This window comes from Falco cherrug, chromosome 6 (assembly GCF_023634085.1).
Source record: "Falco cherrug isolate bFalChe1 chromosome 6, bFalChe1.pri, whole genome shotgun sequence".
NCBI classification, from domain to species: domain Eukaryota; kingdom Metazoa; phylum Chordata; class Aves; order Falconiformes; family Falconidae; genus Falco; species Falco cherrug.
In genome coordinates, this window is record NC_073702.1 from 72,734,670 (window position 1) to 72,760,973 (window position 26,304).

Genomic DNA, 26,304 nt, shown 5'->3' on the forward strand with positions numbered 1-26,304 from the left:
CTACTTGTACAACAAAAAGGAGCATTGAGTGTGTTACATGAAGGGCTTAACTCAAGGCTGGGATTTCAGCTGAGGCTGTGATGTTGTCCTTAATTCACCTCTCTAGGGCATATGGTCACTCCTGCCAAGCTGCGGTCCCGCAGTGGAGCATCCCGGTGGGATGGCTGAGTACCTGCCTTGTCCCCACTCAGTTTTTTTCTTTTAATTCAGCTGCTGATAGGAAAGATCAGGACCTATAAGCGATGCCACTTCCAGAGACTCAGTGTTTTGGTGAGAGCAAGTTAAACCTTCAAGAACAAGGTTTAAACCCCAGGAAGCTTGTCTGAAATCTCAGCAAGCCCTTCTCACCCAGAGCAGATGATGCAGCACTTTTAGTCTTCCAATCTCTAAATTTTTCAAACGTTTGCTTTTTTTCCCTCTTCCTTGTATTTGCTTTGGCATCGTTCCTTCTTGCAAACGTGCCAAAAACACGGGGGATGAACTCAGATCCCTGGTCATGGCTAGCTTGCTGGCATCTCTTCAGGGTTTCTTATTTCAGTGGACAAGCTCTCGTGCCTGCGGCATTGATCACCTGTGCTAATATTGCTAAAATGATTTCAGGAAATGCACTTGACTTAGCACCGGTGACGCAAGTGTTAGCAGAAATGCCCATGTGCTGCCGAAAGACAGGTTCTTTCCCCGCAGCACCGTGTGAAGTGCAGATATTTCATCTGTCTTGGAGTAGAGGTTTTCAATGCTGAGCGTAGAGGTGGGTCACTGACGGGGTGGTGAGACAAAATGTGTAACAGCTCCTGGACACTCAGTCATAGGAGATAATGAAGCTGCTAATGGTGGTTTTCATAGAACCACAGAATGGTTTAGGTGGGAAGGGACCTTAAAGACCATCCAGTCCCACCCCCCGCCACAGGCAGGGACCCCTCCCCCCAGCCCAGGCTGCCCCCAGCCCCGTCCAGCCTGGCCTTGAGCCCTGCCAGGGATGGGGCACCCACAACTGCTCTGGGCAGCCTGGGCCAGCGCCTCGCCGCCCTCACAGGGAAGAATTTCTTCCTCATCTCTCATCTCCATCTCCCCTCTCTCATGTAAAGCCATTCCCCCGTGTGCCATCGCCACCTGCCCTTGCCCAAAGCCCCTCCCCAGCTTTCTTGCCGGCCCCTTTAGGCACTGGCAGGTGCTCTAAGGTCTCCCCGCAGCCTTCTCCTCCCCAGGCTGAGCCACCCCAGCTCTCCCAGCCTGTCCCCACAGCAGAGCTGCTCCAGCCCCTGAGCATCTCCCTGGCCTCCTCTGGCCCCGCTCCAGCAGCTCCGTGTCTCTCCTGTGCTGGGGACCCCAGAGCCGGACGCAGCGCTGCAGGGGGGTCTCACCAGAGCGGAGCAGAGGGGCAGAGCCCCCTCACTGACCTGCTGGCCGCGCTGCTCTGGCTGCAGCCCAAGGAACGGCTGCCTGGCTGGGTTCTAACGTGAACATTGGGGTCTTCAAGCAGCCAGACAGTGGAGGAGATGGTCACAGCTGTGTCCATTCCTCTGCACAGCTCTGGGGTCAGCAGGGGCCTGTCTGCGGATGTGGTGTGGGACTCAGGAGGACATTCAAAAGCTGGTGGGACTTTAATCATCACCTGTCTGAGCATGGAATCAGCCAGCGCCGATCATTTCTGATGAGTGGCAGTCTTGTACCGGGCTGGGTAGCAAGTGGGAGATGCTAGACCACTGAAGGCATCCCACCATGCTTTTGTACAAGCTGAGCAGAACATGGGGGGAATCTGGGCTGTGGGAACTATGGACATGTCTTTTAGGGTTTGTTTTATCACATTCTGTCAGCAATTTAATGCTTGTTAAAATTCCAGCTTTTAGAAAGTTATGGAAGAAGTGATGGGAATTAAGTTTAAGGACTTAGTCCTTCTATCCTCTAAGCTATAAACATTTTGTCCAGGGTTCCGTGACTTTATTTCTCAGGGGTTGTATCTTCTCATCATCATTAACACTTCTAAAAATTAAATGAAGAATTTGGAAGGTGGCATTATTCAATGTTGAATTATTGTGGTTACTGGAAAAATCACTGAATGACTCTAGCAAAGCAAGGAAAGCAATGTGACTTCTGGACCTTCTTTTGTTGCTTAGACCTCTTGTTTGGCATGGCATGGCCGAGTTTACCCAACAGCTGTTGAAATTACACCCTTAAAATAATGGTGAACTGTCTGTGTGTTGGAGAGAGCTGGAACCCTGGAGGAGCCCAGTGTTGGGACTGGCCAGGGACTGACCGTGGTGGGAGGCTCTTTGCCAGGAGAAGGTTGGGGCTGGGAGGACCATGCATGGGAGGCAGCCTCAGTGGGAAATGGGGAAGGGGTTCGTGGGAGGGTGTCACATCCCGTTAAGAGATGAGTCAGTTTGCAGCTCTAATTAAAGCCCAGGCCATGTGCTGAGGGGAAAGGAGGTGGTGGGGGTGCAAGAGCGCAGACACAATGCGAGGGGTGGAGTGTCCTTTGCCAGCCATGAGTCAGAGGAACTGGGGGGAGATGGCAGAGGAGATGGGCTGAAGGAGAAGGCTTGCAGGAGAAGGAAACAAAACAAAAGCCATCAAACACACATAAACAAAGCATTGAAACAGGCTGTGTTTAGACAGTTGTTAAAACGCTGTAATGGCCAGGAAGCAAAAATCTGTGGGGGTACAGGGAAGAGCTCATCTGTGATGTGGAGGGTGGTGGTGCTGGTGGTGAGGGCTCGCCTGGCCAAATGGTGACCGGGGGACACCAAAAGGAGGGTAACGTGATCACCTGTTGTCTTCCATTCACACCGTTTCCTTCCCAAACGAGGCATCAATTCAGTGAGGAAGACTTGCGCTGGGTTAGTTACCCCTTCAGAGGTCACTTGGCCGATGTTTTCTGCCTCTGCCGTGGAGGAGCCGCTCCTCCTGCTGCTGCGAAAACCTTGTCCTTACCCTGTCTGTCTTTGGTTCCAGGTGCAAAGTAGGTCAACCAACATGAGTGGCCTTGGGGACAGCTCAACGGACCCTGCCAACCCCGACTCTCGGAAGAGGAAAGGCTCGCCCTGCGATACAGCCCAGAGGTATGTGCGCCGCTCCCAATCCGTCCCCTGCCACGGCTACTTTGCCATTCCCACTGCGTCGCTCCGTCCCGTCTGCTCGAGCAGATGGAGCCGGGTTTCAGCCACTCGGAAACGTTCACACTTCCCACCAGAACTTCGCTTTGCTTTTAGCGGTGGCTGCGGTGGAAGATGGAGCATGATGGAAATGCGGCTCCCCATCTGCTCTGCTTGTTGTTAGGTGGCAAATGATGATTAGAGGCTCGTTATCAAAGTTAATGTATTGATTTTATGAACTGAGAGCACTCAGAGCATCAGGAATGCTTTCTCGGGGTAAATTTGGGGCAGATACTTCTGCGAGGTCTACATCTCAAGCCTTCTGCCTCTTCACAGCATATTCCCAAGAAATCCGTGGGTTTGTAATATTTGGGAACTCCAGTGGAGACCCTCTTACTCCACAATACAATTACAAAACAGAAAACATTTCTGTCTGAACTACCTTCATTTCTGTGTACTGATGCAGGCTGCTTCAAAGCTCAGCTCACTGCAGAAAGCACCTTTAGCGGATGACGGAGGCTTCCCATCCCAGCTACCATGCTGCCCGATGGAGGCTGGAAAGTCCTGGATAAGAGGCAGTTGTGATCTTTCACAGGCTTTTCCAGGTTCCCTGTGAATCCTGTGCATGTTTTTTTCCGTCGTGGTGTAGTCTGTTGGTAAGGGTGAATGTACAGAGCTGAGGCTGACTCCGTGTCTCTGCTGCCTGGGATGCTGTTTTGGTTGTCATCGCAGAATAGTGACGTGCTGAGCAAAGCCCAGGTGTATTTTTTTTATCCCTTGCAGCTGATACAGGATATTCTAGACAATAAATGTAAAGGCTGCGGCGTTCCGGTAGAAAGACATTAAGTGGTTGGTTGAGGATTTCTGTTTATTGCAGGTTTTGGTTGCAACATCTCCCTTCTGTAGAGTTCACACACACCTTACAAAGGCTCTGTGGGTCACGGCTTGGCTGCGCCTTTAAGTTGCAGAAGACATTTTGATGGCACTTCTAGCTGTCTTATTCCTACCAAATACTTCTGTGATCATGTGAAATATTTCCACTTTCTGACTGAGTCATTTGAGTCAGAACTCTGCAGCCCTGGCTGCTGTCCCCAGGCTGGTCTTGGAGCCAGTCCTCACCCCTGATGCAAGTGTGGGATGAAGCCGTTGGTCTTTGAGTCCCCATTGCAGAGCCATGGGTAGCAAGGTAGGCTTGGACACCTCTTCTTGAAGGAGCTGCTCTCCAGGTGGATGAGCACACACACCTGGCTTTGCTTCATCTGGTCTGCTTTTGGAAAGCAGAGCTCTTGTGGTTTGTTCCCTAACCCTATAGCCCCCCAAGAAAGCCTTCTGCTGCCAACACCAAGGGTCTTTCAAAATATGTAGGACGAGGAACAAACTGATTGTAGAGCAGCAGAAACTTCTGGATGAAGGATTCTCCTGCATTCTCCAAGCACAATGAGTTTTTTCATCCACAAAGCACCTACAAATGTTTTTAGAAGGGTTGACTGAAATACTTGGTTGGGTTGGCCATCCAACCCCAAACCTGGAGCTGAAGCACATTACCAAAATCCAAAGAAGTCCTCACCAGCGCTGCGTCTTCCTTCTTTCAGACCAGCTCCCAGCTCCCAGCCGTGGCCGGGAGGGACCTCGTCCTCCAGCCTGGGCTGGCCAGAGTCCTCCGTAATGTACTCCAGAGCAAAGTGAACTTCAAAACTCCTTTGTTAAAACCTGGAAGGTTGAACTATTATTTTTGATGATACTTGGGAGTCATAAAGAACAGCCCACTGCTGTAATATTCTCATGATGCTTTTATGTAAGGAAAATTGGCCAATTCTCCCTCCTACAATTTGAAAGTTGCCACAGCAACAGCGACATTAAAGGTTCTCATGAAATGAGCTCACCCACAGCAGAGGGATTTTTTTTTTTTCTCTCTCACCTCTGCTATTGCTTTTTGGGTTGCAGGGAGAGCTAGGAATTAATTTGACCTTAACTGAAATACTTGCTCAGCTCCTTTGAGAAGTATGTGCCTGCCCGTGGCTGGGGAGCGTGCCAGCGCTGGCGTCACAGGCACCTGTGCAAGAAGAGGCTGAGCTCCATGGCTGGACCCAGCACTTCTGGAGCAGACAGACATCCAACCGACCTCTGGGAAGCTGGTTTTGCTGCCTGAGACCCCTCAGCACCTGTTGGCAGCTGCCTGCCGGGGAAGTGGGGGCTCCTGGGCCCACCCGAAGCCATTGCAGGGCAGTTTCCAGATCACACCGTGTGTGTCCCATGGCAGGTTCTGATGGACTTCATGGGACTGGTGTGTCCTCCATGCCCGCAGCTAGCCTTGCCTTAATTTTTTCCTTTCTTTTGGGATTCTGCTGCTCTGCTGAGCTAAAGGAGGGCAAGTCCTGCCTGTCGATCCTCTGGGCAGTCACGACTCCTGGAGAGATGCGGGTGGGAGGAGAAGCAAGGTGATAGAGGGTGCACTTGGGAGGTTCATCACGGAGTCTCGTCCCTGCAGGCGTCAGGTCTTTTCATCTGAGAGCAAGTTTAAGCAGCAGAAAAATGCTCAAGGGACCATGCCAACCTGTCAGACCTGGATATTGAGGTAATAAAGTGGAATTAGGAAAAAATACAGAAACATCTGTGCAGCCTACCTGAGGAGTTCCTGAGAGGGGAGGGCTGGGGGTGTCACATCCCCTTTTGAACAGACAGGGTTTCTAAAGGGTCTCTGCCGAGTTACCAAGGTATATTCATGCTCTGGTTGGCTTGCACTCTCAGCAGATAAAATAAACCTCTTCTTGAGGCCTTCAGCTGTTAGTAGAGCTTGTTTCACCACGTAGCACAACACATCAGCATCTGCGGTGGGACATGAATCTCTGGACAAGCCAGACTTTGGGATTCAGCTTTTGTAACCGGTGTTTTCTCAGCCCCTCCATGAGCAGTGGGGCCTCTTGGAGGCCAGGAACATCTCACCATGCCTGCAGGCATCTCACCAGCTTCTTGGTGTCTAGTAAATGTTAGGGATTTTCAGGCAGTGCTTCTAAGCTAGAGTGCTGGGTGTCCTGTGGAGTTTGCAACAAAAAAATTAGGTGGCTTATTGAAACCCAGCCTGATAAAAGGCATCACAAGTGGTGTAGACACGTGCTGGGCTTTTTGAGGTGTCCTCATTTCATCCTGTGGTTGATATCGAGGAAGATATTTAGGGAAGGTGTGTCTCCATGGGTCTCTCTTGTGTGCATGGTTCATTTTGGTGGTTTTGATGCTTGTTACATCTTTGGTAAAGGACTGTTACAGCGTGGCTTCAATGATGGCCATGTCATAGCACGTAAATGTTATATTCTCAACTCCCAGAATTTACAAATAGTTGATGGGAGAGCGTTGGGCTTCTGCAGCGGCCATGAGCTAAAAGAAAAGCTGATCTTGCTGGGACAGAAAGGTTGGTGTCATGAATATTTCTTATTTTGCTCTTTTCGCTGTTGATTCCGATTTTCACTTTGGTGAGCTCGGGTGGATTTTGTTAGCTTTTATATATGAATATAGGATTAAACTTGGTGACAGCTGGAATAGTGGCTGTAGAAAAACGTGAGGGTGTATACAACTATTTTTTATTATTTTTGATACAACTCAGTTACAAATATTTTTGAGAGGAAGACAGAATATTAGAGGTCTGTTTTTGCTGGGGGTGTCTGGCTAGCCCTGTGTATCTTCCTTGGCATTAATTTTGATTATATATGCATAAAAAAATACAAAGACCTGAATGAACTCCCCAGTGTTTAGAAGATATTTGGATTATAGCATGGTCATCGCTCCAGACAGTATTTGGGTTTTTGGGTTCTTGTTCAATGCCCAGGTCTGATTAGACTGAGCAGTGGGAAAAAGTCATGAATGTGACTTAATTTTTTCCCCTTCTCTAACAGCAATGAAAAGCGACGACGGGAACAGGAGAACAAATACTTAGAGGAGCTGGCGGAGCTGTTATCTGCAAACATCGGGGACATCGACACCCTGAGTGTCAAACCCGACAAATGCAAGATCCTAAAAAAGACGGTTGATCAGATCCAGCAGATGAAGAGGTTGGAGCAAGGTAAGCCTTCTTCCTTGGCTTGTCGGAAACCTTCAGCGTAAGAATGTTCTCCTGGTACCCTTCATAGCAAATAATCATGACTAAACTTACGAAAAGTCATGACATAATCTTTCCATTTGCAACAGTTTTCCTTCTCCCGCTTTTAAGGAAACATTCGTATGGAAGGGTATGCTTCACCTCCATCACTTGGCTTGTTTGAGATGCCACCTTTGTTTCTGGTGCAAGGTGGCACTTTGTGTTTATGATTCATCCTGAAATTATTCCTTACATTAAAATAATGGGAAGTACTTGTTAAGCTTTCAGGGTAAGGCCCGTTGAGAGCTTATCAGTGATACTGGTCTTAGCTATGTGCAGAAAGCCCGTTTTATGGCTGAGTAAGGTGAAGGACTGATAGCGCTGCCACATGCTGTGCAAGACTTGGTGAATAACCATGTACACTTGTGAGATCATGCCAACCAAACAGAGCAGAAGGGGCATTAATCTGCCTCCTGCCGGTGAATACGGCGCTGTAACCGGTGAACAGAGGAGAGATGCTTGAGAAGCCGTATAAAAGTTAAAATTCACCCTGAGTGTCAGCTCATGGAGACTGAAATGAGGAAGTTCAAAGGGCTCAAGCGATACACGGGAGAAGGAATGAGGTATATTAAGGAGGGCGTAGGACTTGTTCAGGTCCTTGCAACCCCAGCATCCCCTCCTGGAGCTGCTGCAGGTGGGCTTCAGCTTGCTCTGAGTCGTGCCTGCCAAGGAATGCTCATCTTGTGCACTCAAAATACTTTCGTTTTTTGTGCAAACACTTTGTCCTTTGTGCATAAGGTGAATCCCACTCAGTATTAAAGCTGAGACATGTCATCCGTCAAGTGTCGCCTTTGCCAAAGCTCTTGCCACATGCTCCGAGTGGAGCGCTGTTCCTGATAACAAATGTGATTTTTTTTTTCCCCAAGCCTGTGGCTGGGATTTGGGTACACAAGTACAGGCACTCCACAGAATTATGGAATGGTTTGGGTGAGAAGGAACCTTAAAGACCATCCAGTTCCCACTGCCCCGCCCTGGGCAGGGACCCCTCCCCCCAGCCCAGGCTGCCCCCAGCCCCGTCCAGCCTGGCTTTGAGCACTGCCAGGGATGGGGCACCCACAGCTGCTCTGGGCAGCCTGGGCCAGCGCCTCGCCGCCCTTAGCATAAGCAATTTCTTCCTTACATCTAGTCTGAATCTCCCCTCTTTCAATTTAAAGCCATTCCCCTTGTCCTGTCACAAGCCAGGCACTGCAGTATGTCCTTCCAACTTGCTATTACTTTAAGGACTGAATTTTGGGGCAAGCATGGTGGCAAAGCATTCGGCTCACGTTGCCCAGGCTGCCTGGGCTTTCTGATGAACCAGGACGACTGCTTTTAAATTTCATTCACGTTGTGCCCGGGTTCTGGAAGGAGTTTGGTAGCGGGTGAGTACGCCCAGGTTGCTGCTTGCTGCCACTTCACTGTTCATTAGTTTTCTTGACATTGCACAGCAGGGCTGAACATTAACTAGGACAAGCACTACTTAAAAATATTACGCCTTGAGCTTTGCTCTGTGTTGCTGCCTTATCTAGTGCAGCGCCAAATTACTAAATAAAAGAAACTTCACCTGTATTTGTTCTTAGCAGTTTACTGTGAGAGCATTTCACGTGAGGAGGGAGGACAAATACAGCAAAAAGTCATAATGTTTGTGGCCACAGACAATTTTCTGTCCTTGTAGTTACGTGAAGTGTTAGATGTTGTGTTTCCTGCCCGTGTCCTTCCTCCTCTCTGTTATTCAGCCATAAAGCTGATTAATATTTGCTAAATGCTGAGGATGTGGTTTTGTTGCTGAAGTATTGTGAACGGCAACATGCCCTGCAGTGCATGGCTGTGCTCCTTCTAATGCTCCATTAGGAAACACACCTGGAGACATGATTTCGTGAACAGAGGGGAGCCAAGGAGTTGGGGCTTTGCAGTGAGGTGTTACAGCAGGCTCAGGACATCCCAACAAATCACAGAATTATAGAGATCCCAGAAAATGATGCTGTTCAGCCCAATAATAAGCAAAGCCCATAAGTGCAGGAGAAAATGATGCTAAACCTCATAGTGGAGCAGATTTCAATGAAAAAAAAAAAAAAGCCAACGTCCTGTTATTAATTTAATTAATAACGTGCCAGGCGCAGAGCCAGGGAGCTTGGGAAGGGGCAGGTGGCAGTACTGGGGGAGCAGGGGCATCCCAGGAGCATCCTCCCTGCTGCCAACCCTGTCGGGTTTGGAGGTCATATCCTGCCAGCTCTGTCCCCTCCCTGCAGCTCTGCCACGGGTTGTCCTGGGTTTTAACCCACAAAGGGGCGTTGGAGCCGGCAGAAGCTTGCAGATGGATCGCGCACAGGGGCTGAGCCCTCCCTCCCAGCCTCCTGCCTGCTGGGCTGCTATTTAAAGTATGAAGCAAATGCTTTTAGAAAAGATTCCTAGGGCTGAACACCTTCCAATGTTAGCGATGTACAGTTGGCAGAACAAGCGGTTTGCGGCTGTGGCAGCAACCTGAAATTCATCTGCCAAGGCAGCAATAAATGCAGCAGAGGAAGAGGCCAGACAGTTAATTTTTCAGCCTTTGTCCGTCCCACAAAAGTTTTTTTGGGATTTTTTTGAGTCGGGTGCTTTTAGCGTTGGAGCCCTTGGCTGTGCCTGTGCACGGGTGCTCACTGGGGAAGGAGAAGAGGCCGCCAGCATCTCAGGGGCGGTGTAGAGGTCAGCAAGAAGATCTCCCTGAGCATCCTGCCTGGGTTCCATGGGGCAGTGGTCCATCTGTATGGACCTCCCTCCCCTTTGCCTTCAGGTTAGTGTCATGCCCAGCACATGGATGCCAGAGGTCCTCTCCTGGGGTGGCTCCTCTGTTGCAGAGCCATGCTGTGAGACGGAGCTGATGTCCGTCCCACAGGCAGAGGTGAACTTGCCCAAGGTTGTAATTCAGAGTAGTGCTGCCTGTGATCAAAACCTGACAGATGTAGGCAAGCTGGATAGCTTTGCTGCTGAACATTCGTTGCTCTTTGGCTTGTAGGGTGAGCAGAGGTGGTATAAAGAAGCCAGCAGGGCAGCACGGTGGAGCTGTGACGGAGTCAAGAGGATGCAGGACAGGGAGGAGGCTCAGTTGCCCTGGGAAAGCGGCTGGCACGTGGTTGCAAACATAAAAATGAAACATCTCAGTCATACAGGAGGGTAGAAAAATGAGCAGAGATATCGGAAAAGCTGCGCTGGTGCACAGACCACCGCTTGTTTTGTTCATTTTCTGTAAAACGGTGTAATACTTGATGCCTGCCCTGCAAGTGCTGTGGAGGTTGGGGTCAGCCCAGCCCCGAGGAGAGGCAGATCCTCAGCATCCAACACCCCTGCGACACCAGGCTCTGTGGTTTCTTTTTTTCCCCTGGATGAATTTTTTAATTCAACACCTGAGTTTTGGGAGGGTGATAGCCTTTGGTTTATGGAAGGGGTGACGAGCTGTGTGCAGAGATCTGACAGAGATGGGAGCTGCTCTGGGGGTCTTCTCATCTCCTTTGTAGTGCTCCCAACCTTGGCAGCGTCCTTTTTAAGATGAAGCCACCAAGTCTTTTCCCAAAAGCCCTCCCCATTGATACACTGCTTCATTTCCTTCCAGAGCAGGAGTATAAATGCAGCACCTTAATAGAATAAATCAAAGAGTATTGAGCTTTTCATTATGCAACCTACAAACTCAAACAGCTGCAGAGAGTTGCCCTTGAAACACCTCCTAAGGCATCACAAGTGACTCCACCACTGCCGGTGTCCAAGGGACCTCCTTCCCCCCGTCCTTCCTGCATTTGCTCATCGCCGCTCACCGGCGGTCGCTCCCGCTGTGCTGCCGTATGTTCGGCTTCTGCGGGAATTGGTGCGCAGAGCTGGCAGCTACCTGGTCCAGGAGCAGCCGTGGCACAGCTCCCGGACACATGGGGTGATGCTCGTGAGTTTCTGGTCCTGCGAGGTCCAAAAGCCCCGGCAGATTTACCCTGTAGTTACCAAAATAAAGGATTTATTTCTGTGTTTGCCTGGATTCGTACAACTTCGCTTGCCTCGTGAAGGACCCCGAGTTGCCGCTTGCCTTTGCGGTGCCAGGCTTCTTGTGGTGATGGAGAGTTGTTTGACCTCATGTATGACACCTTCAGCCCCAGTGAAGCCTGGCTTTTCGGTGGTGGAGCGTCTGAATTTATTCTTATAGATGTATAGGGAAAAAAAGAAATCCAGTCTTTATTAATGCAGGTTTATTCTGTAATAATGCTACAGAATGGTGACCTGATTTCAGGATGTTTCAAAAGGGCACTAGGCAAAAAGCTAACTTTCTTTCCCAAATGTTACTGGGTTAACCTGCAAAGATGACCCTCAGGTTTTTACGTTGAGTTACTTTGTGCAAGGAGGGAGAGAATACTATTTCTTGAGCCTTTATGTTAATAATATTCAGGGGTTTTAGGGATAAAGAGCATTTCTGTCTCTTCTTGGACTACACAAAAAATCCGTAACTTTTCTTCTACTGCATGGAGGTGTCCTCTTTTGGGTCCAGCAAAACCACGCAGCAGTTTTGTCCTCCTGACATCTTTTTTTTTTTTTTTTTTCCTGAAGGGTGGCCATAATAAGATGCCCTCCTTAAGGCACGTTTGTGCTCTTTTGTTGCTGGGACACATCAGCCCAAAAAGAAGAGGACCCTTAATTTAAGACCACCCCCATTTAGAAGTTAACCTACTTGGGGAAGTAATTTTCATTTTGGGTAAATGCAGTAGGTTAATTAAGTGAAGTATATGAAATAATTATTGATTTTGGCTGCTCTGTTGCATACAACCAGTGGGCTGTCTGTGGCTTTCCTTTAATTAAGTTTCCCTGCTGTCTTGTCATATGCTTACATTTGGCCCTGGATTGATTTTGTGATATACGTGTCCAGCTTCTAGCACAGAGAGGTCCGGGGTCCTCGGCGGGATGTATGGAAGCCTCTTCAAAACAAATGCTGAGTTGCTTCTTGGGTTGGAAATACCAACACATGGTGAGCTTTAAAAAGAGAACAAAACAACTTTGGCTTTGTATGTAGTGGTCGTCAGAAAATGGTGAAGTGATGGCCTGGGAAGAGACTTCTCCCCCAGCCTGCGACGGCAGCGTGAGGGTTTGGGAGGAGGAGAGGAGGAGACCTTGTCCTCAGGCGCTGAGTTGAGAGCCCCTTCTTGTCCCAGCAGCTGAGTGATGTGGTACATTATTAAAGATCATAAAATTACTCCCATAAAACCACAAAGCGAGTAATTGCGTGCAATGTGTGGAAGCGAGTCGCAGAGCCGAGGCCCCTTGGCGAGCTTTACCCCGAAGCAGATGAAGCCGGCGCAGAGGAATTAGAGGCTCTCAGCTGGTTTCTTCTGCCTTGGTCCGGGCTCCCACATCACCCTCAGTCCGCAGGGTTTGTGTCCGCAGCCCTGGGGGACAGAGTTCTTCGTGGACTTCCGTTAACTTTGAGAAAATACCTAGCCCAAGTCCACGTTACCGAGTCTGCAACGGAACTTGACATCTCCAGTGCAGGAGTAGAAGGAGCCTTTGGGACCTCCTCCCTCACTTGGCTTTGTTTTACCAGGATAATGTAGTTAAAGTCTAGGCATTTTTTTTTTCTGTTTTGGATCCTCCTAAATTGTCTGCATATCCTTCTTTCGCCAACTCCAATTTGAACACATCTTTCTTGACATGCGTTGAATCACAGGCAGCATTTCCAGTTGCTGATTAAACTTCGCAGGTCCTTGAAGCTGCTGCCTCCGTGCCACCAAGGGAGAGTACCTTCTGCATAACATTGTTTATGCTTGCATTATTGCTTGCATTTTATATTTTTGAATACTCTTTCATTTCAGCTCTTCCCTCTCCCCATATTGTAATCCATTAGCCTCTGGGAGAAAGTCTAACATAATTTTCCTGGGCACTGGCAATCTCGCTGTCCAGCTGGAACCATCTGATTTCCATAAAGCTGATTTCTATTTCTGATAGTGGTGGTGTTTGACAAAGGGGCTCGAAGCAGGGTCAGCTCTGGGATCATCCCAGGTTACTGAGGGCTTTACCCCATTGGGCTTCCAAGGATGGAGAAGCACAAGTGCTCTGGGCAGCCTGCTCCAATGCTTGGCTAGCCTCACGGTGAAGATCCTCCTCCTATCCCACCTGAACTTCTCTTGCACCTATTGCTTCTCATCTTCTCACCATGCATTGCTGTGAAGAGCCTGGCTCCATCACCTCCATAACTTCTTGTAGGCATGGGCAGGCTGCTGTCAGGTGCCCCGGAGCCATCTCTTCTCCAGGCTGAGCAAACCCCTTCCTTGGCCTCTGGTCTCAGAATCTGTGCTCCAGCCCTGACCGTCTTGGTGACCTCTACTGAACTCACTCCAGTTTGTCTTACACTACAGTCCCAAAACTGGATGCATTATGTGGTGGTCACCTAGATGTGGTGCCCAGCCCGGCCAGGCAGATGGAGCAGGTTGACAGGAGCCAGTGGCCACTAGCAAGTTACTGTCGGGAGAACCAAGGGGGAGAGAGGTGCCAGGGACGATGGACCCTGGGGATGTTCTGCTGCATTCCCACATCACATCTGAGCTCCTTCCTTGGTGGCCTGGAGAGCTGCCCAAGGTGGGTGTTGCTGCCAGGAGGGCAGGGTGACAGCAGGCTGTCACTGCTGCCTTTCTGCCTTGCGTAGAGAAACTGAAGTAAACTTAATGAAAGAAACTTAAACTATTATTCATTAAACTATTACATTGAATTCAGAGAATTCAAGTGTAACTTTTGGTAGCTTCTGTGTACCAAGTCAGCATGGAGGTCCTTCAGTGGACCCAAAAGAGGACACTTTCATGCACTGGAAGAACAAGTTGTAGACTTTTTGCGTACTCAAGAGAAGAGATGGAAACCCCGGTACTTGAAAAATCATTCCAGTGGAGGCGTGAGCCTGAGCTTAAAGCGTCCCAACTTTCAAGGCCAGCCACGTATTATACATAGAAGTTTGGGGCTAACATGTGAGGTTTGACTGAAGAACAAAAGCAAGCAGCAGAATGGCATCTGAGGAGCAACGCAAGTGGAAATGTCTCCTGGAAGTGGAGTAAATGAAAACCGCTTTAAGGGGTTTACATTAATTAAAAGGGGGGTTGAAATTAATTAATTAAAACCACATTAAGGTTTGTGTCGAATCTAAAATTAGATTGGAATCTCTTCAGGCTACAACTGTCAGCCTGGTGCTGTAGCCTCCTCTTTAAATGTATTGACTTGATCGGAGTTCTCCCGATTTTGTTTGCTTCAAGCGAGGTCAGGGAAGGGGAGCTTCCCGTTTGCTCGACTCCAGGCTCCTCTGTTCCTCCGCCTCCATCCCTGAGGCAAGAAGGACCTTCTCAGCCAACAGCACTGCCGCTGGGTGTGTGCAGGTGCTGGAGAGGAAAGTTTTTACTTATCCCAGGTCCAGTGGTTGGATTAACCCTGATGGAGCTGCTCTGCTGCTGGAGGGAGGGATGCACGCCACTTTCATCCGTCTTGGCGGCCGATTTTTCACCATATGTTAGAGGGCTACAGAGAAAGAAAACCAACCAAACCCCGGAGGGCAGATTAGGCATCAGCAGGGAGGGGGAATTCCTGCTTGGCTTCCCCAGGTGCCCACTGAAAGCTCTGAAGTGTGAGGCTCATCCAAGGTAAACAGAGTACAAACAGATCCAGCCCCTTTAACTCTTTAACTTCATCCTTCCAGGAGTCCTTCTGAAATCCTGAAGAGGATGAAACCACCTGCTCGTTTGCAGTGGGAATGAGTTTCGGATCGTTTCTGTGCCAGCACTGCCCTTTAATTTGGTTTATTCTTCCTTCTGTTTGGCAATTACCACCCTTCCCTCAGGTATTTTTATGCAGTTGTTGCTCTTGTTCTTTACCTTCTCTTGACTTGTCCAACAAACCAAGCTCTCTGAGGATCCTGGTGTCAGATGGTTATGCCTTTCCTTTAATCAACCCAACAGCTCTTTTCTGTACTTCTTCCAAATGAACTTCATTTTTCTTGAGTGAGTTGACCCAGACCGTCATGATTTTTCTGACTGGGTCTTAGCGGTAGCATTAGGTTGTTGCTGGTACTACCCCTGCTATGCTGGGGGTAACGGTGCTTCCTCTTGTCACCTCCATTAAGCCATCCCCAACTTTTAGCCAAAACTCATGTTCTTGCTTGATGAGTGACCTTCAAGTAGTGGGAAGTGGGAGAAATGAGCAGCATTTAGCAGAGCAGTTGGGTAGTTTCTCTAACATATGTTCCTCTTTCACGTGAATGGGTCAACCCACCCTCGAGCTGGTGTGTATTTTCTCCCTGCATGGCTGCCTTACCTCAGGTGCCAGAGGAATACCGTCGGTGACTCCTCCTCATCCTGATAAAACACTTTTATTCTCAAACTGAGTTTCGTGGAGCTTCTTGGGAGTCTCTGTTAGATCTCCGTGCTATCAACATCTTCACGGGTGTGGAAAGACATACAAAATTGTTGCTAGACCAATACAGGATGGGCATAGAGGACTGCTGGATGGACGGGATCCTGGGAAATGATACTTCTCAAGAAGATCTGGAGATCTGGGAAATGAAGGCAGTCAGTGTGAACCTGGGATGTGAGGAAAAGCAAGGTGGGCTTCTCTTGGGTGATGTTACATGTGCATGGAATTGGTGGGACAAAACTGGAGCTCAGGCATGGTATCCACGCTGGAAGAAGCTTGCAAAATCCAGAGAAGGCAGAGAGGAGAGCCACAGAAATGAGCCAGGGGCTGGAGAAAATGTCTTGCAGCTTGGAGGGTTGAAGAGTTCTGTTGAGTGTATCGAGGGGGGTGGGAAAGAGTGGGGACATGGTGATGACACTATAAACACTAACAAGAACGGAAAATGCTGGCTACTAAAGAGGTTTTTAAATCCAGCATAACAGAGAATGACTCAAAGCTGAAGCCAGACAAAAACAAATTAGGACTGGGGCCCAGAGTTACAACTGGGAGGGTGATTGCTCTGGGAAGCAGCTGCCAAGGGAAGCGGTGGGTTGCATCAGGTTTTAGCCGAACACAAGTTCAGGGCTTGGTGGTGGTTGAAGTGGGTGAACTTTGAGGGCTCTGCAATATTCAAGAGGTCAGACTGTCCAATCTAGTGATATCTCCTGGCCTTCGTCTCTAAAAATCTGAATATCTATATTTTTACAAATGCCTCGAGAGCTGGATCCTTGTCTGCAGCAGCAGCTTCTGCCAGCGTAAAGCTGGAGCGAGAGTCCTCGCTTTGATTCCCGAGCATCCACGTGGGTCCCCTTCCCTATACTCTGTCCTGCACCCTTCCCAGGATTAAAACCTCCCTGTTATCAGAGTAATTAATTGCACCTTGTGCACAAGGGGTGAAGAGTTTGTTGGAGCGGGTTTGGGGAATTTCACACCTTCCCCTTCTCTGCAGTTTGGTTTCAATGTGAAATGTTAAATGATTGCATCCCTGCCCACACTCCCTGCAGACATTTGTGAAGTCTGTCTCTCCGTATCCTCTGGAATCTGTTTTATATCAGGGATTGATTTCAGATACAAACTCCCCCAGGTCAGTACTATAAAAATCTCTGCCTGTGCAGCAACACCAGGGAGCATCCTCTGTATATGTTTATTTTATGGAGCCGTACCACCTACAAAGCATGTCAATAAAATTCTCATCCCTGCTCTGACAGTTTTAATCTAGCTGGCAGCTTAAATATAGACCAAGGGGAAGGGGAGGCTGCTAAGAATTGCACAGACCTCTCCAAACGATGCCTTTATTTTAACAAGTGAACATTTGGTTATTACATCCTTAAGCTTTTAAACATCTCACACTGTCAAGAACTAATAAATCCTTTAGCACCTCGCCGTAAGAAGAGGATCTGATAGGATGTAAAAGGCATGTGGATCATGCAGAGAGTCATAAACCACCTGTAGAAATCACTCCCTCTTGCCTTCTGCTCTGCTGGATTAGCTTTTGCCCCCCTCTTTTTTAATTTTTATTTTTCGTTCTTGATTCAGTCTCATTGTTAAGAGAGGCAGGAAAGGAGGAGGAAAAAAATCTTTCTTTAAAGCCCTTTTCCTGGCCCTCTTGACCCTTCACAGGGATGGACAAAACCTATTTGAAGTTTCTTATTCCCTCGGGATGTCACCCCAGCAGGGTCTTGCTGCCTCTGAGTTTGTCCCCGCTCTGCTCTGGACCCCCGTTCCTTTGGTTGGTGATCAGAAGGAGGGTCACCCACCCGTGAGCTGGCACCCCTTTGGGCGCAGGAGCAGGACGATGGACAGGGGTCCATCTCACCTCTCTTCTAGCAGCCGCGATGGAGGCATCTCATCTGAGCTAGACATCAAGTGTCCCGTGCAAACTTGCAGCCAGCCATGCAAGTCCTTCCCTTTTCATTTCAGATTTTCCCCTGAACAAACTTCTATAGACTTTAATGCTCCTAATACTCCTGCAAGCAGAGGAAATAAAGGGAGATTTGTTCTAGGAGATAATAGCTTTTATTATGGTGGGAGGTATGGTTGGGCAAAGCAAACAAACTTGCTGGGACATGAGAGATGCAGGACCAGGCTTGCTCCCTCTGGGGCCACGGTATTCCCCAGTGCCCAGCTGCCGAACTCCTCATCTGGCTTCTGCTTCCCCCGAGCGCTGTGATTTCATCAGAGGGTGTTTGCTGGCACGTAAAGCCTCACCAGAGCCTTGGGTAGAGAGCCAACACCATTTGGGTAGTTTAAAATTATATTTCTCACTATTCCTTCTGCCCTTGCTATTTAGGAAGTCCGCCTTCTAAGACAGTTTCTCATGTATTAATTAAACCATCAGTCTCAGCTAACTACCTTTTAGGTCATTACGTCTGTATTAATGATGAGCGGGGTTGTCAAATGCTGGAGTGGTGGATTAGGTTCCCCAGGCTGATGTTTGCCCCAGGTTTGGTGCAGCTGCTGCACTGAGACAGTGAATTATGTGCGTGCACAGTTTCTTACGGGAGCAGGGAATAGTTTGGACCATCCCAAATTTATGAAATAATGGATACAGTCCAGCAGAAAGTCCAGCAGAAACCCATCGTGTGAGTCTCTGTGGTATTTCTGAGGTGGACATGAAGGATGGACTTTCAGCCTTGTTCCTTACTCTCCCAGGCACTCGCCTGCTTCAGGACAGGGAGCATCTGGGTGCTGTGCCTTCATGCACCCGCTGGCAGCATCCAGCATCTGGGGCTGCACCCACAGCCCTGCAGGTGCTGATTGCACTGGAGGAGTTAAAGTTCATTTTGGAGGTGATGAGGAAGCAACCTTCACCTGCGTGGCTTAGTCCATCTTCTCCAGATACGGGGAATCCATAACAGGAGGCTCCATCTTCTCTGGTGTCTTCCTGTGCCACGTGGCTCCTTCTTCTCTGGGTGGCTTCCCATACCGCATGGCTCTGTCTTCTTAGCTTCCCATACCATGCGGCTCCATCATCTCTAGGTAGCTTGCTACACCATGTGGCTCTCTTTTCTGAGTGGCTTCCCATACCATGCAGCTCCCATTTTCTCTGAGTAGCTTCCCATACTGCTGTGGCTCTGTCTTCTCTGGGTGGCTTCCCATACCTTACGACTCCATCTTCTCCAGGTGGATTCCCGTAGCATGTGGCTCTGTCTTCTCTGGGTGGCTTTGCATACCATGCAACTCCATCTTCTCTGGGTGGCTTCCCATACCACATGGCTCTGTCTTCTCTGGGTGGCTTCCCGTACCATGCAACTCCATCTTCTCTGTGTGGCTTCCCATACCACATGGCTCTGTCTTCTCTGGGTGGATTCCCATACCATGCGACTCCATCTTCTCCAGGTGGATTCCCATTACACATGGCTTTTATCTTCTCTGGGTGGCTTTGCATACCATGCGACTCCATCTTCTCTGGGTGGCTTTGCATAAGGTGCAGCTCTGTCTTTTCTGGGTGGTTTCCCATCTCAGGAGGCTCCATCTTCTCTAGGTAGCTTCCCATACCACGTGGCTTGCTGACCCCCCAGGGGCATCTCGTGGCCTGTGCTTGCACCCCCAGACCACCCTCACACGCCCACGTTACAGCCACCCCTCAGCTCATTTACCCTGCACCACAGAGTCTGCCTTCACCTCCGACAAATCCCTTTGATGTCGCAGCAAAAGCAAGTCGCTTCTCTCAGTAGCCGCAGATTGACAGCTCTCCCTTTGCAGCCGAGGAGAGACAGATGGGAGGCACGAGAAAGTGGGGTTTGGAGGAGTGGTGCTGGGGGGGGGGCTGCTCTGTGCATGGCAAGCGTCAGCTCCCCCCTCGCTGCGCTCGAGCTTTGCATTGTCTGCACGCTTTGGCAGGCATCTCCTCGCTGGTGCAGTTCACATATTTGACATGCCTGTGCAACTTGAGCATAAAGCTGGTTTAACGGTTGGCACGAGTGAATTTTTAATAGTAGCTTCTCCTGGACTTCAGCATGCAGCATACGAGGGCTTCAAGATGCTACGTCTTGAGGAAAGACAGTCTCATTCTTTACAAAATTAATTAAGTTGGATCATTAAAATGGTGTTGCGATGTATTTTATGCCTGCAGGAGGAGAAGGAAGGCTATGCCAGGGCTGAATTAAAGTCGGGGCGGGGGGGGGGGGGGCGGGGCAGGGGGAGCTACATGTAGCCCTTTCTCATCTCTGCAGATTTGGCTGTGCAGAGTTGACACAGTTTTTGAACGAATTAAATTCTTCAGATTTGAGATAAAAGTGGTTTTTTTTCTCCCTTTATTCCTTCCCCCAGCAAGATGGAGATGTTCTACCTGCTTGATCTCTGTGTCTACTATAAAAAAGTCTCAGCTCCTTATGCCTGTTCTCTCCTGTCAGCATTCAGCGCTCATTAATTTTGCATTCACTCAGCACCGTATAATTTTTCCTGACATTGTTCAGACAACCAGCCTTTTTTACTTAAGACATCTCAACACCATTAATGTTTAACTCTAAAAGGTGTGAAGACAGAAAGAAATACCATTTTCCTTCTGTTTTAGCAGCAGCACGCTTTGCTCTGTGCTCTTCACCATTGCACAAGGATTTGATCAGAAGCAGAAAAGTAGAGTTTCCTGTACAAACTTTGCCAAAGAAAGTGATGTTTGCTGGTTGGAGCAGGGACCGGTGTCTTCAACCTTAATCTGTACTCCTGGTGCTGTTGTACACAGAAGGTGCACGATGCCCTTTCGCCTTGGGGCAGGACAGATGTGCTCTTGCAGGTCCATCTGGAGTCCTTCAAGAGAGAACCACCAGGTGATGAACCACCACGGTGTGTGAAAGCAGCATCAGTTGAAGCTAACCCTGGTGGCTTTTGCCTTGCGAGCAGTCACGTGACATGTAACAGCATCTCAGCTCAGATGTCGATGAACTTCTTCACCCACTCCAGCAAGAGCTGTGGAAGCGTGGGTCATTGTGGATCACATTTCTTCTGCTGGAAAAAGGGAGTGTTAATGGGGAGTAGCATCTTAGGCTCATTAAAGGGGAGCATGTATCTTGTCCATCCTCCCCGAGGTCTTCACTTGGAAGGAGTGTGACTTCCCAGTGCTGCTGTGGGTTGGTAAGGGTGGCCGCTTGGGCTGTAGGTAGTGTGGCAAATAGCTGTGAGAGCATTAGGTGGAGCCATCATCATTCCCAGTACGGCAGCAGTGCTTGACTTCTTCTTTTGACTGCTTTTCCAGCCAGGCTACAAAGGAAGAAGCTCAGGTGAGACATGGGAGAGCAGCAGGACATCCCCACTGTCCTGCCCTCTACCAGTATGTCTCCACTGTTGGCTCTACTGATGCAACTGAAGTGGCTACCAGCATCAATCCTCAGTCTTCACCATCCACACAGGCACTGGAGCCAGTTTTACACACCCTGAGGGCTTCGTTCCCTCTCTTGGCTGTGCGCCTGGTGAGATGTGTCCTCCTGACATGTGCCTTTGTGTGCACATTGATGGAAGAGTAGGAGCTGAAGATGTGTCTGAAGAACCACTTGGGGCTGTGTTGGTGAGAACATTCTCCAGGATAGCACAGAAATCCTCGGGGCTGAAGCGAGCGCTGTGTTGCCAGCTCTGGAGGTGCAAGGGTTATTTTTTTGAGGGCCAACAGTGGAGTTCAGTGATGAAATCAGGAGTTCAGCTCTCACTGGGAAAAAAGAGAAAAAGAGAGAGAGCAAAACCTGGGTACCGCTGGTTGTGGAGGGCTAGGGGATAAAACCCCCCACCTCCAAATGGGACTTTATCTTAGAATAAGAATTTTAAATGGATCAGGTGAATCTCCTTTAAAAATGCCTTTTTCTCTGCTGTGGCTGTAAGGGGAGCGTGAAGCGGATAGGTCAGGTGGAAACATCTGCATCCTCTACTCCTTGAGGTGGACCTCACCCCAGCGTCCTGGCACCCCTGCCTGGTGTTAGGGCACACAGTTGGGGAGCACCCTGGGGCTTGTCACCAACAGACAATCACGATGGGGGGTGTAAAGCAGGCAAGCACAGAGCTCTGAAGGAGCCGGGCTGATTTCTGAAAGCCAAGATCTGCTCTTCTATTTCTCACGCTGGTATTTTCAAGCTCTGAATCTCACAGATTGTATTTTTCCACAGTTTTTTTAACTTCATAGATAGATAATTTCCTTCCTCCTACTAGAATAAAAAGTTACACAACCCAAGAGCTGCTGATTTCCATACAGTGTTTTAGAGGAATCTGGTATTTGTGGAAGTGAAGAAGGAAGGACTCTGGGCTGGCTTTTCTGCATCTGCCTCCATGTGAATATGCTGACGTTGAACAGGGAGGCGCTGGGCACATCTCAGCTTCCACAGCTTGAATTTTGGTTTAGAGTACCTCCAAAGAAGCCATCATTGCCGTGGTCCAAGCATGTGCCCTGTAGGCTGCGTAGGATGGTCTTCCTTGGAAATTGGCTTCATCCCCACATTGAGGCAGGATCTTGCTCTACTTGTTGATCCCTGGGGATGGGGAGGAGAGTGCTCGTGCTTGCTGAGGCTCGAGAGGAGGGTGGGGGAGCTGAAGACCTGGGTTCTCCCTGTATGGCTGGGCTACCACCACTAGCAGCAGGAGAGGAAGGAAAATGGGGGGAGCAGCCAGTGATGCTCGGAGCCTTTCCCCCAACATGTCCCTCACCAGACAGATAGTGCCAGATATGTCTTCCTCCTTCAGCACTGTTTAAAAACACAAAAGTGTTCCCATTTCTGTGGTCTAGATCCCGCTACCTGCTGCCTTCCTGTATCAGGACCATTGTCTTTTTCTCCTCTTGTGGCTTTTCTGAACCGTTTTTTTCCTGCCCTGCTGAAAGGTGCGCTCGGTGCACACCTTCTGCCAAGGAGTTTATTTTTATGGCAGTTTTCTTTCCTGTTGGGTTTACTGGTCTGATGAACCTCATAGCAGGCACTAATTAATGGCACAGCTTTCTGTCACGCTTTCAATCCATGGGTGCACCGAGTCTGTTCCATCTGATTTTAATTAACTAAAAATCAAAGCTCCTCATTTGGGAAATTACACTGAGAAAAAAATGTGGGGTTTTTTGCCTTGCTCATCTTTTGAAAAGCAGATATAGCAAATCCTGGCTGGGATCTGAGGGGTTCAGCTGGCATGGCCCTTAGGGAGGCTGCGGAGATGTGCCATATGGGAGAGGAATGGGGAGCCGTTGTGCCTGGTGCTCCATCAGGTTTTCCAGGTATCACATCAGCGTCTCCATCTTGCCATGCTCTGTCATCCTTGGTACCCAGCAGCATACCCAACACGCTCTGGGAAAGGCTGCAGGTCCTTCTCGGTTGCACTTTTTGCCTTGGAGCTGTTGAATTGTTAATAGAAAAGTTAAAACCCAAAGACTTTTTGGGCTTCTATCGTAAGAAATTAAAAACTAGCATTGCCCATAGAAATCTTGGGTTGAAAATGAGCCCTTGGAGAGCACAGGGCATCATTTGGGTCCTAGCCATCATGCCCACAACCATGGAGGCTTCTCCATGCGGGTTTCCTTGGGGAGCAGCAGTGAGCTTCTCGCATCTCAAGGCAAAATGCAATATATTATTACAAAGTAGTATTTCTTAGGAATATTACAAAATAATATTACAAAGTATATTACAACTTGCACTGGGCAAATAGAAACAATTGTTCTGATTTTCTATGTTTATGGGGCTTCTCAACAAAATCCTGTTTCAAATTTTTTATGTCCTGGTTTAAAAGACCCACATGCAATATATTATTTTTCAGATATTCCTTTCCCCTTTCTGGGGCGGAAAAAATAAAAAAAGCATTTCAGCTCCAAAATTATAAATGAAGAGCAGAATCAGACAGCTTGGATTATTTTAATTTAAAAGTGCAGATTTAAGGGATGGAGGGACAGGAGTGTTTCCCGAGAGCTATGGATGGAGCGCCATGCAGTGGAACCTGCGGGGCTAGGGCTGACTTCCCAAGACACTGCAGGTGGACATCAGTGCTAGACATCTTCCCCCCTCCACCTCCACCCCCTTTATCCCCATTTTCCTTCCTCTCCTGCCATCTGCTCTGGAGCAGCTCTGGGAGGTGTCCCCTAAGCCCCCTTTCCCTGGGGTTGCTGTGCCCTATGCCAGCAAAAATGGTGGTAGAGAAAGAGCAGAAGTCCTGCCAAAGGGATGGAGGCAGCTGGAGAAATAAAAATTAATAATATAAAGAGGGAAAAGAGGCAAAGAAAGGGGAAAACGTCAGGACCCTACCCTGAGTGGGCAGCGGGGTGGTGGCATCTGCTTGCCAAAGCTATGTCCTGCACCTTTGCTCCATGAGATGTGGTTTTGAGGCAGAGGTCTTAGCCAGTTTTTTAGGAGAAGGTATATATTGCACTGTCTCTTTTGGGGGAGCAGAAATAACACCCAAAATGAGCTGTTGGCCTTTCCTCCGTGTGCTCTTGGCTTTGGGATTTTATTAACAAAACATAAAAGGGACTTTCTGAATCGACATCTTCTAAAATCAGGGGGGAAGACACTCCAAACAGGTCAGCTGCCCATCTGCACGCTTCAGCTTGCTGACACCCCCCCCGCCTGGGCTGCACCCCACCGTTTCAGCAGCTTGCCACCCTGCCATCAGCCCTTGCCTTGCCAGGGGTGTTGCTTTTTGCTTTGCTCACCTCCCACCCCTTTCTTTTCCCCTCCAGCATTGCTCCGTGCCTGCCTTCCACCATGCCGAGCCCAGGAGGAGCTGCCTGGTGGAGCAGCCTGGCCGGCAGCCCTGGGCGCAGCTGGGTACCACGGGGCTGGGGGACCGGGAGAGTAGCTCTCGGTGATGCAAAATCTGTCCCCATTGCCTTGTGCTGCTGGCCATCGCTTCCAGCATCAGGGCATCCAAGGTATTGTTCCTTTTCCAGTCCTGGCGTGCTTTAGCAGTGTCTTCCATCCCTCACCAGCCTTGTGCCTTCCCCATCCCTTCTTCTAATCCTGCAGAGAATCAGCAGCTTCTAGGCAGGAGGCTCATGTGGCTGCAAAATAGCAGGGCTGAGCTGGAAATGTCACCTCTGCCCGTGCCAAGGTTGGCTGCGCAGGGCTGGCATGGGACAGGATTGCTTTCAAAGCGACCGCGGTGTTCCCAGGCATCGCAGTGGGCATCAGGTCCTGCGCCCACTGTGGTATCGATGGTGTTGGGTAACCTGGTTATAACACATTTATCTCACGCTTCACGTCCACTGACCTGATATTTTTGGAGCCCCTGTGGCTCCTGTAGACTCCAGAGGCACCCAGGCATCTCCCTGGATGTCAGAAAATCGGGGCATGATTTGATGAATGTCTTTAAAATAGCTTCTCTCGGTGCTGCAAGAAAAAAAACCCGCTGCTTTAATCACGTTTGCAGCAATTAGGTTCCAATCAGGGCCGTCGGTGTGCCGGGCTTTTATTGTGCGATGGGGATTTACGATGCCCAAGGCTGCCAAAGCCCCCGCAGCCAGATCCCGACAGCCTCAAACAGCAGCAGTGCTGGGGCTCATGTTGCTCCCGTTGGTTTATTTTCATGTGGATCTGTCTGTCCAGCTTTATAATGAGATTATGAGCACAGGGAACCGGGAATTTGCTCTGTGTTTGGTTGTGTTGAGTGCAGGGGATGCCTGGCCTGTGACCGATACTCCCTGAGAGCATCAGCCGAGTTGCCGGCACAGCAGAGCCACCACTGCAATTCACGCCATGGAAAAAATAAAATAAAATATTGAGATTAATGGGTTAAGGTGCAAACCGGCAGTTTGTCAGTAATGTATTCCTCGCATGCTCAGGATGGGAACGCTAAAGAGCTGCATTTAAGCACATTAGCTGAAGTGCTGAGCCAGGGTACACTGACACTTTGAAGGAGTTTTACATCACTGGGATGTGCCACCCCAGGGAAGGTGAGCAGAAGCTTGAAGGGATCCATCTGCTCCCAGATCCCAGTGCTGCAAAGGTGGGAAAGAGAAGGACTCGCCCATGAGGGAGATGGTGGCGGCGCATCGTTCTGCTGGTTAATCCTGCTGAATAAATCGACTTGGAGCTGGCAGATGAAACTATTTCACTAAAGCAGGAGGAGGATCCCACAGCCCAATTAAAAGATTAGAGCTGAAAGCCAGCGCATTGCCTCTTAAGTGCATCAATTTATTAAGAGCAGGGGAAAAAAAGCTGTTTCTCATGCTGTGGTACCCCCCCGCTCCTGCGGGTTTGGGTGCATGGGAAGCTTTTCCATCCCTGGAATGAATTTGGATGGCTTCCTTGGGAGGGTGCTGCTCCTTCGTGATTTAACCGTGCAGCGGTACTGGGTGGGAGGCAGGCATTGCTGCTCAGGGGTGGTTCGGGTGGGGGTGAACTCCAGGTTCTGCTTGGAATGGGAAACCGAGGCCCCTGGGGATGAGGTGACCTGCCCAGGGAGGTCCATAGCGGGATGCAGAGCTCAGGTATTTTAGGGTTGAAGTCAGACCGTTGCTTGAGCATCCAAAACCTGCGTGTGCATGTTCAACGTGGAACGCATGTTGCCTGTTGTTTTCGGGGCTGTGCCGGCAGAGGTGAAGGCGTGACCTTTTTCAGTTATTTATTTCCTAAAGAGAAAAGAGCTGCTGGGGTGAGAGGGAGAGCAGAGGCAGAGACTACCTGATAAATCGGTGGGCAAAGCTGGCAGCCACCTCTGCAAGAGCAAGTGTTGTGCAAATGCTTTTCCACACTTGCTTCTCCTGAGAGCTGCTTT

The 26,304-nt window shown here is 49.3% G+C and overlaps 1 protein-coding gene across 9 annotated transcripts in view; it reads left to right on the forward strand.

The window, feature by feature from the left end:
• NCOA1 (nuclear receptor coactivator 1) overlaps positions 1–26,304 on the forward strand; it is a 179,366-nt gene that overhangs the window by 115,021 nt on the left and 38,041 nt on the right. For all 9 annotated transcript variants that reach the window (XM_055713018.1, XM_055713023.1, XM_055713024.1 and 6 more), the window contains 2 exons: positions 2,953–3,059; positions 6,980–7,146. In XM_055713018.1, the coding sequence (XP_055568993.1) occupies positions 2,974–3,059; positions 6,980–7,146 (253 nt within the window). In that variant the 5' untranslated portion in view covers positions 2,953–2,973. The remainder of the gene's footprint in view (positions 1–2,952; positions 3,060–6,979; positions 7,147–26,304) is intronic.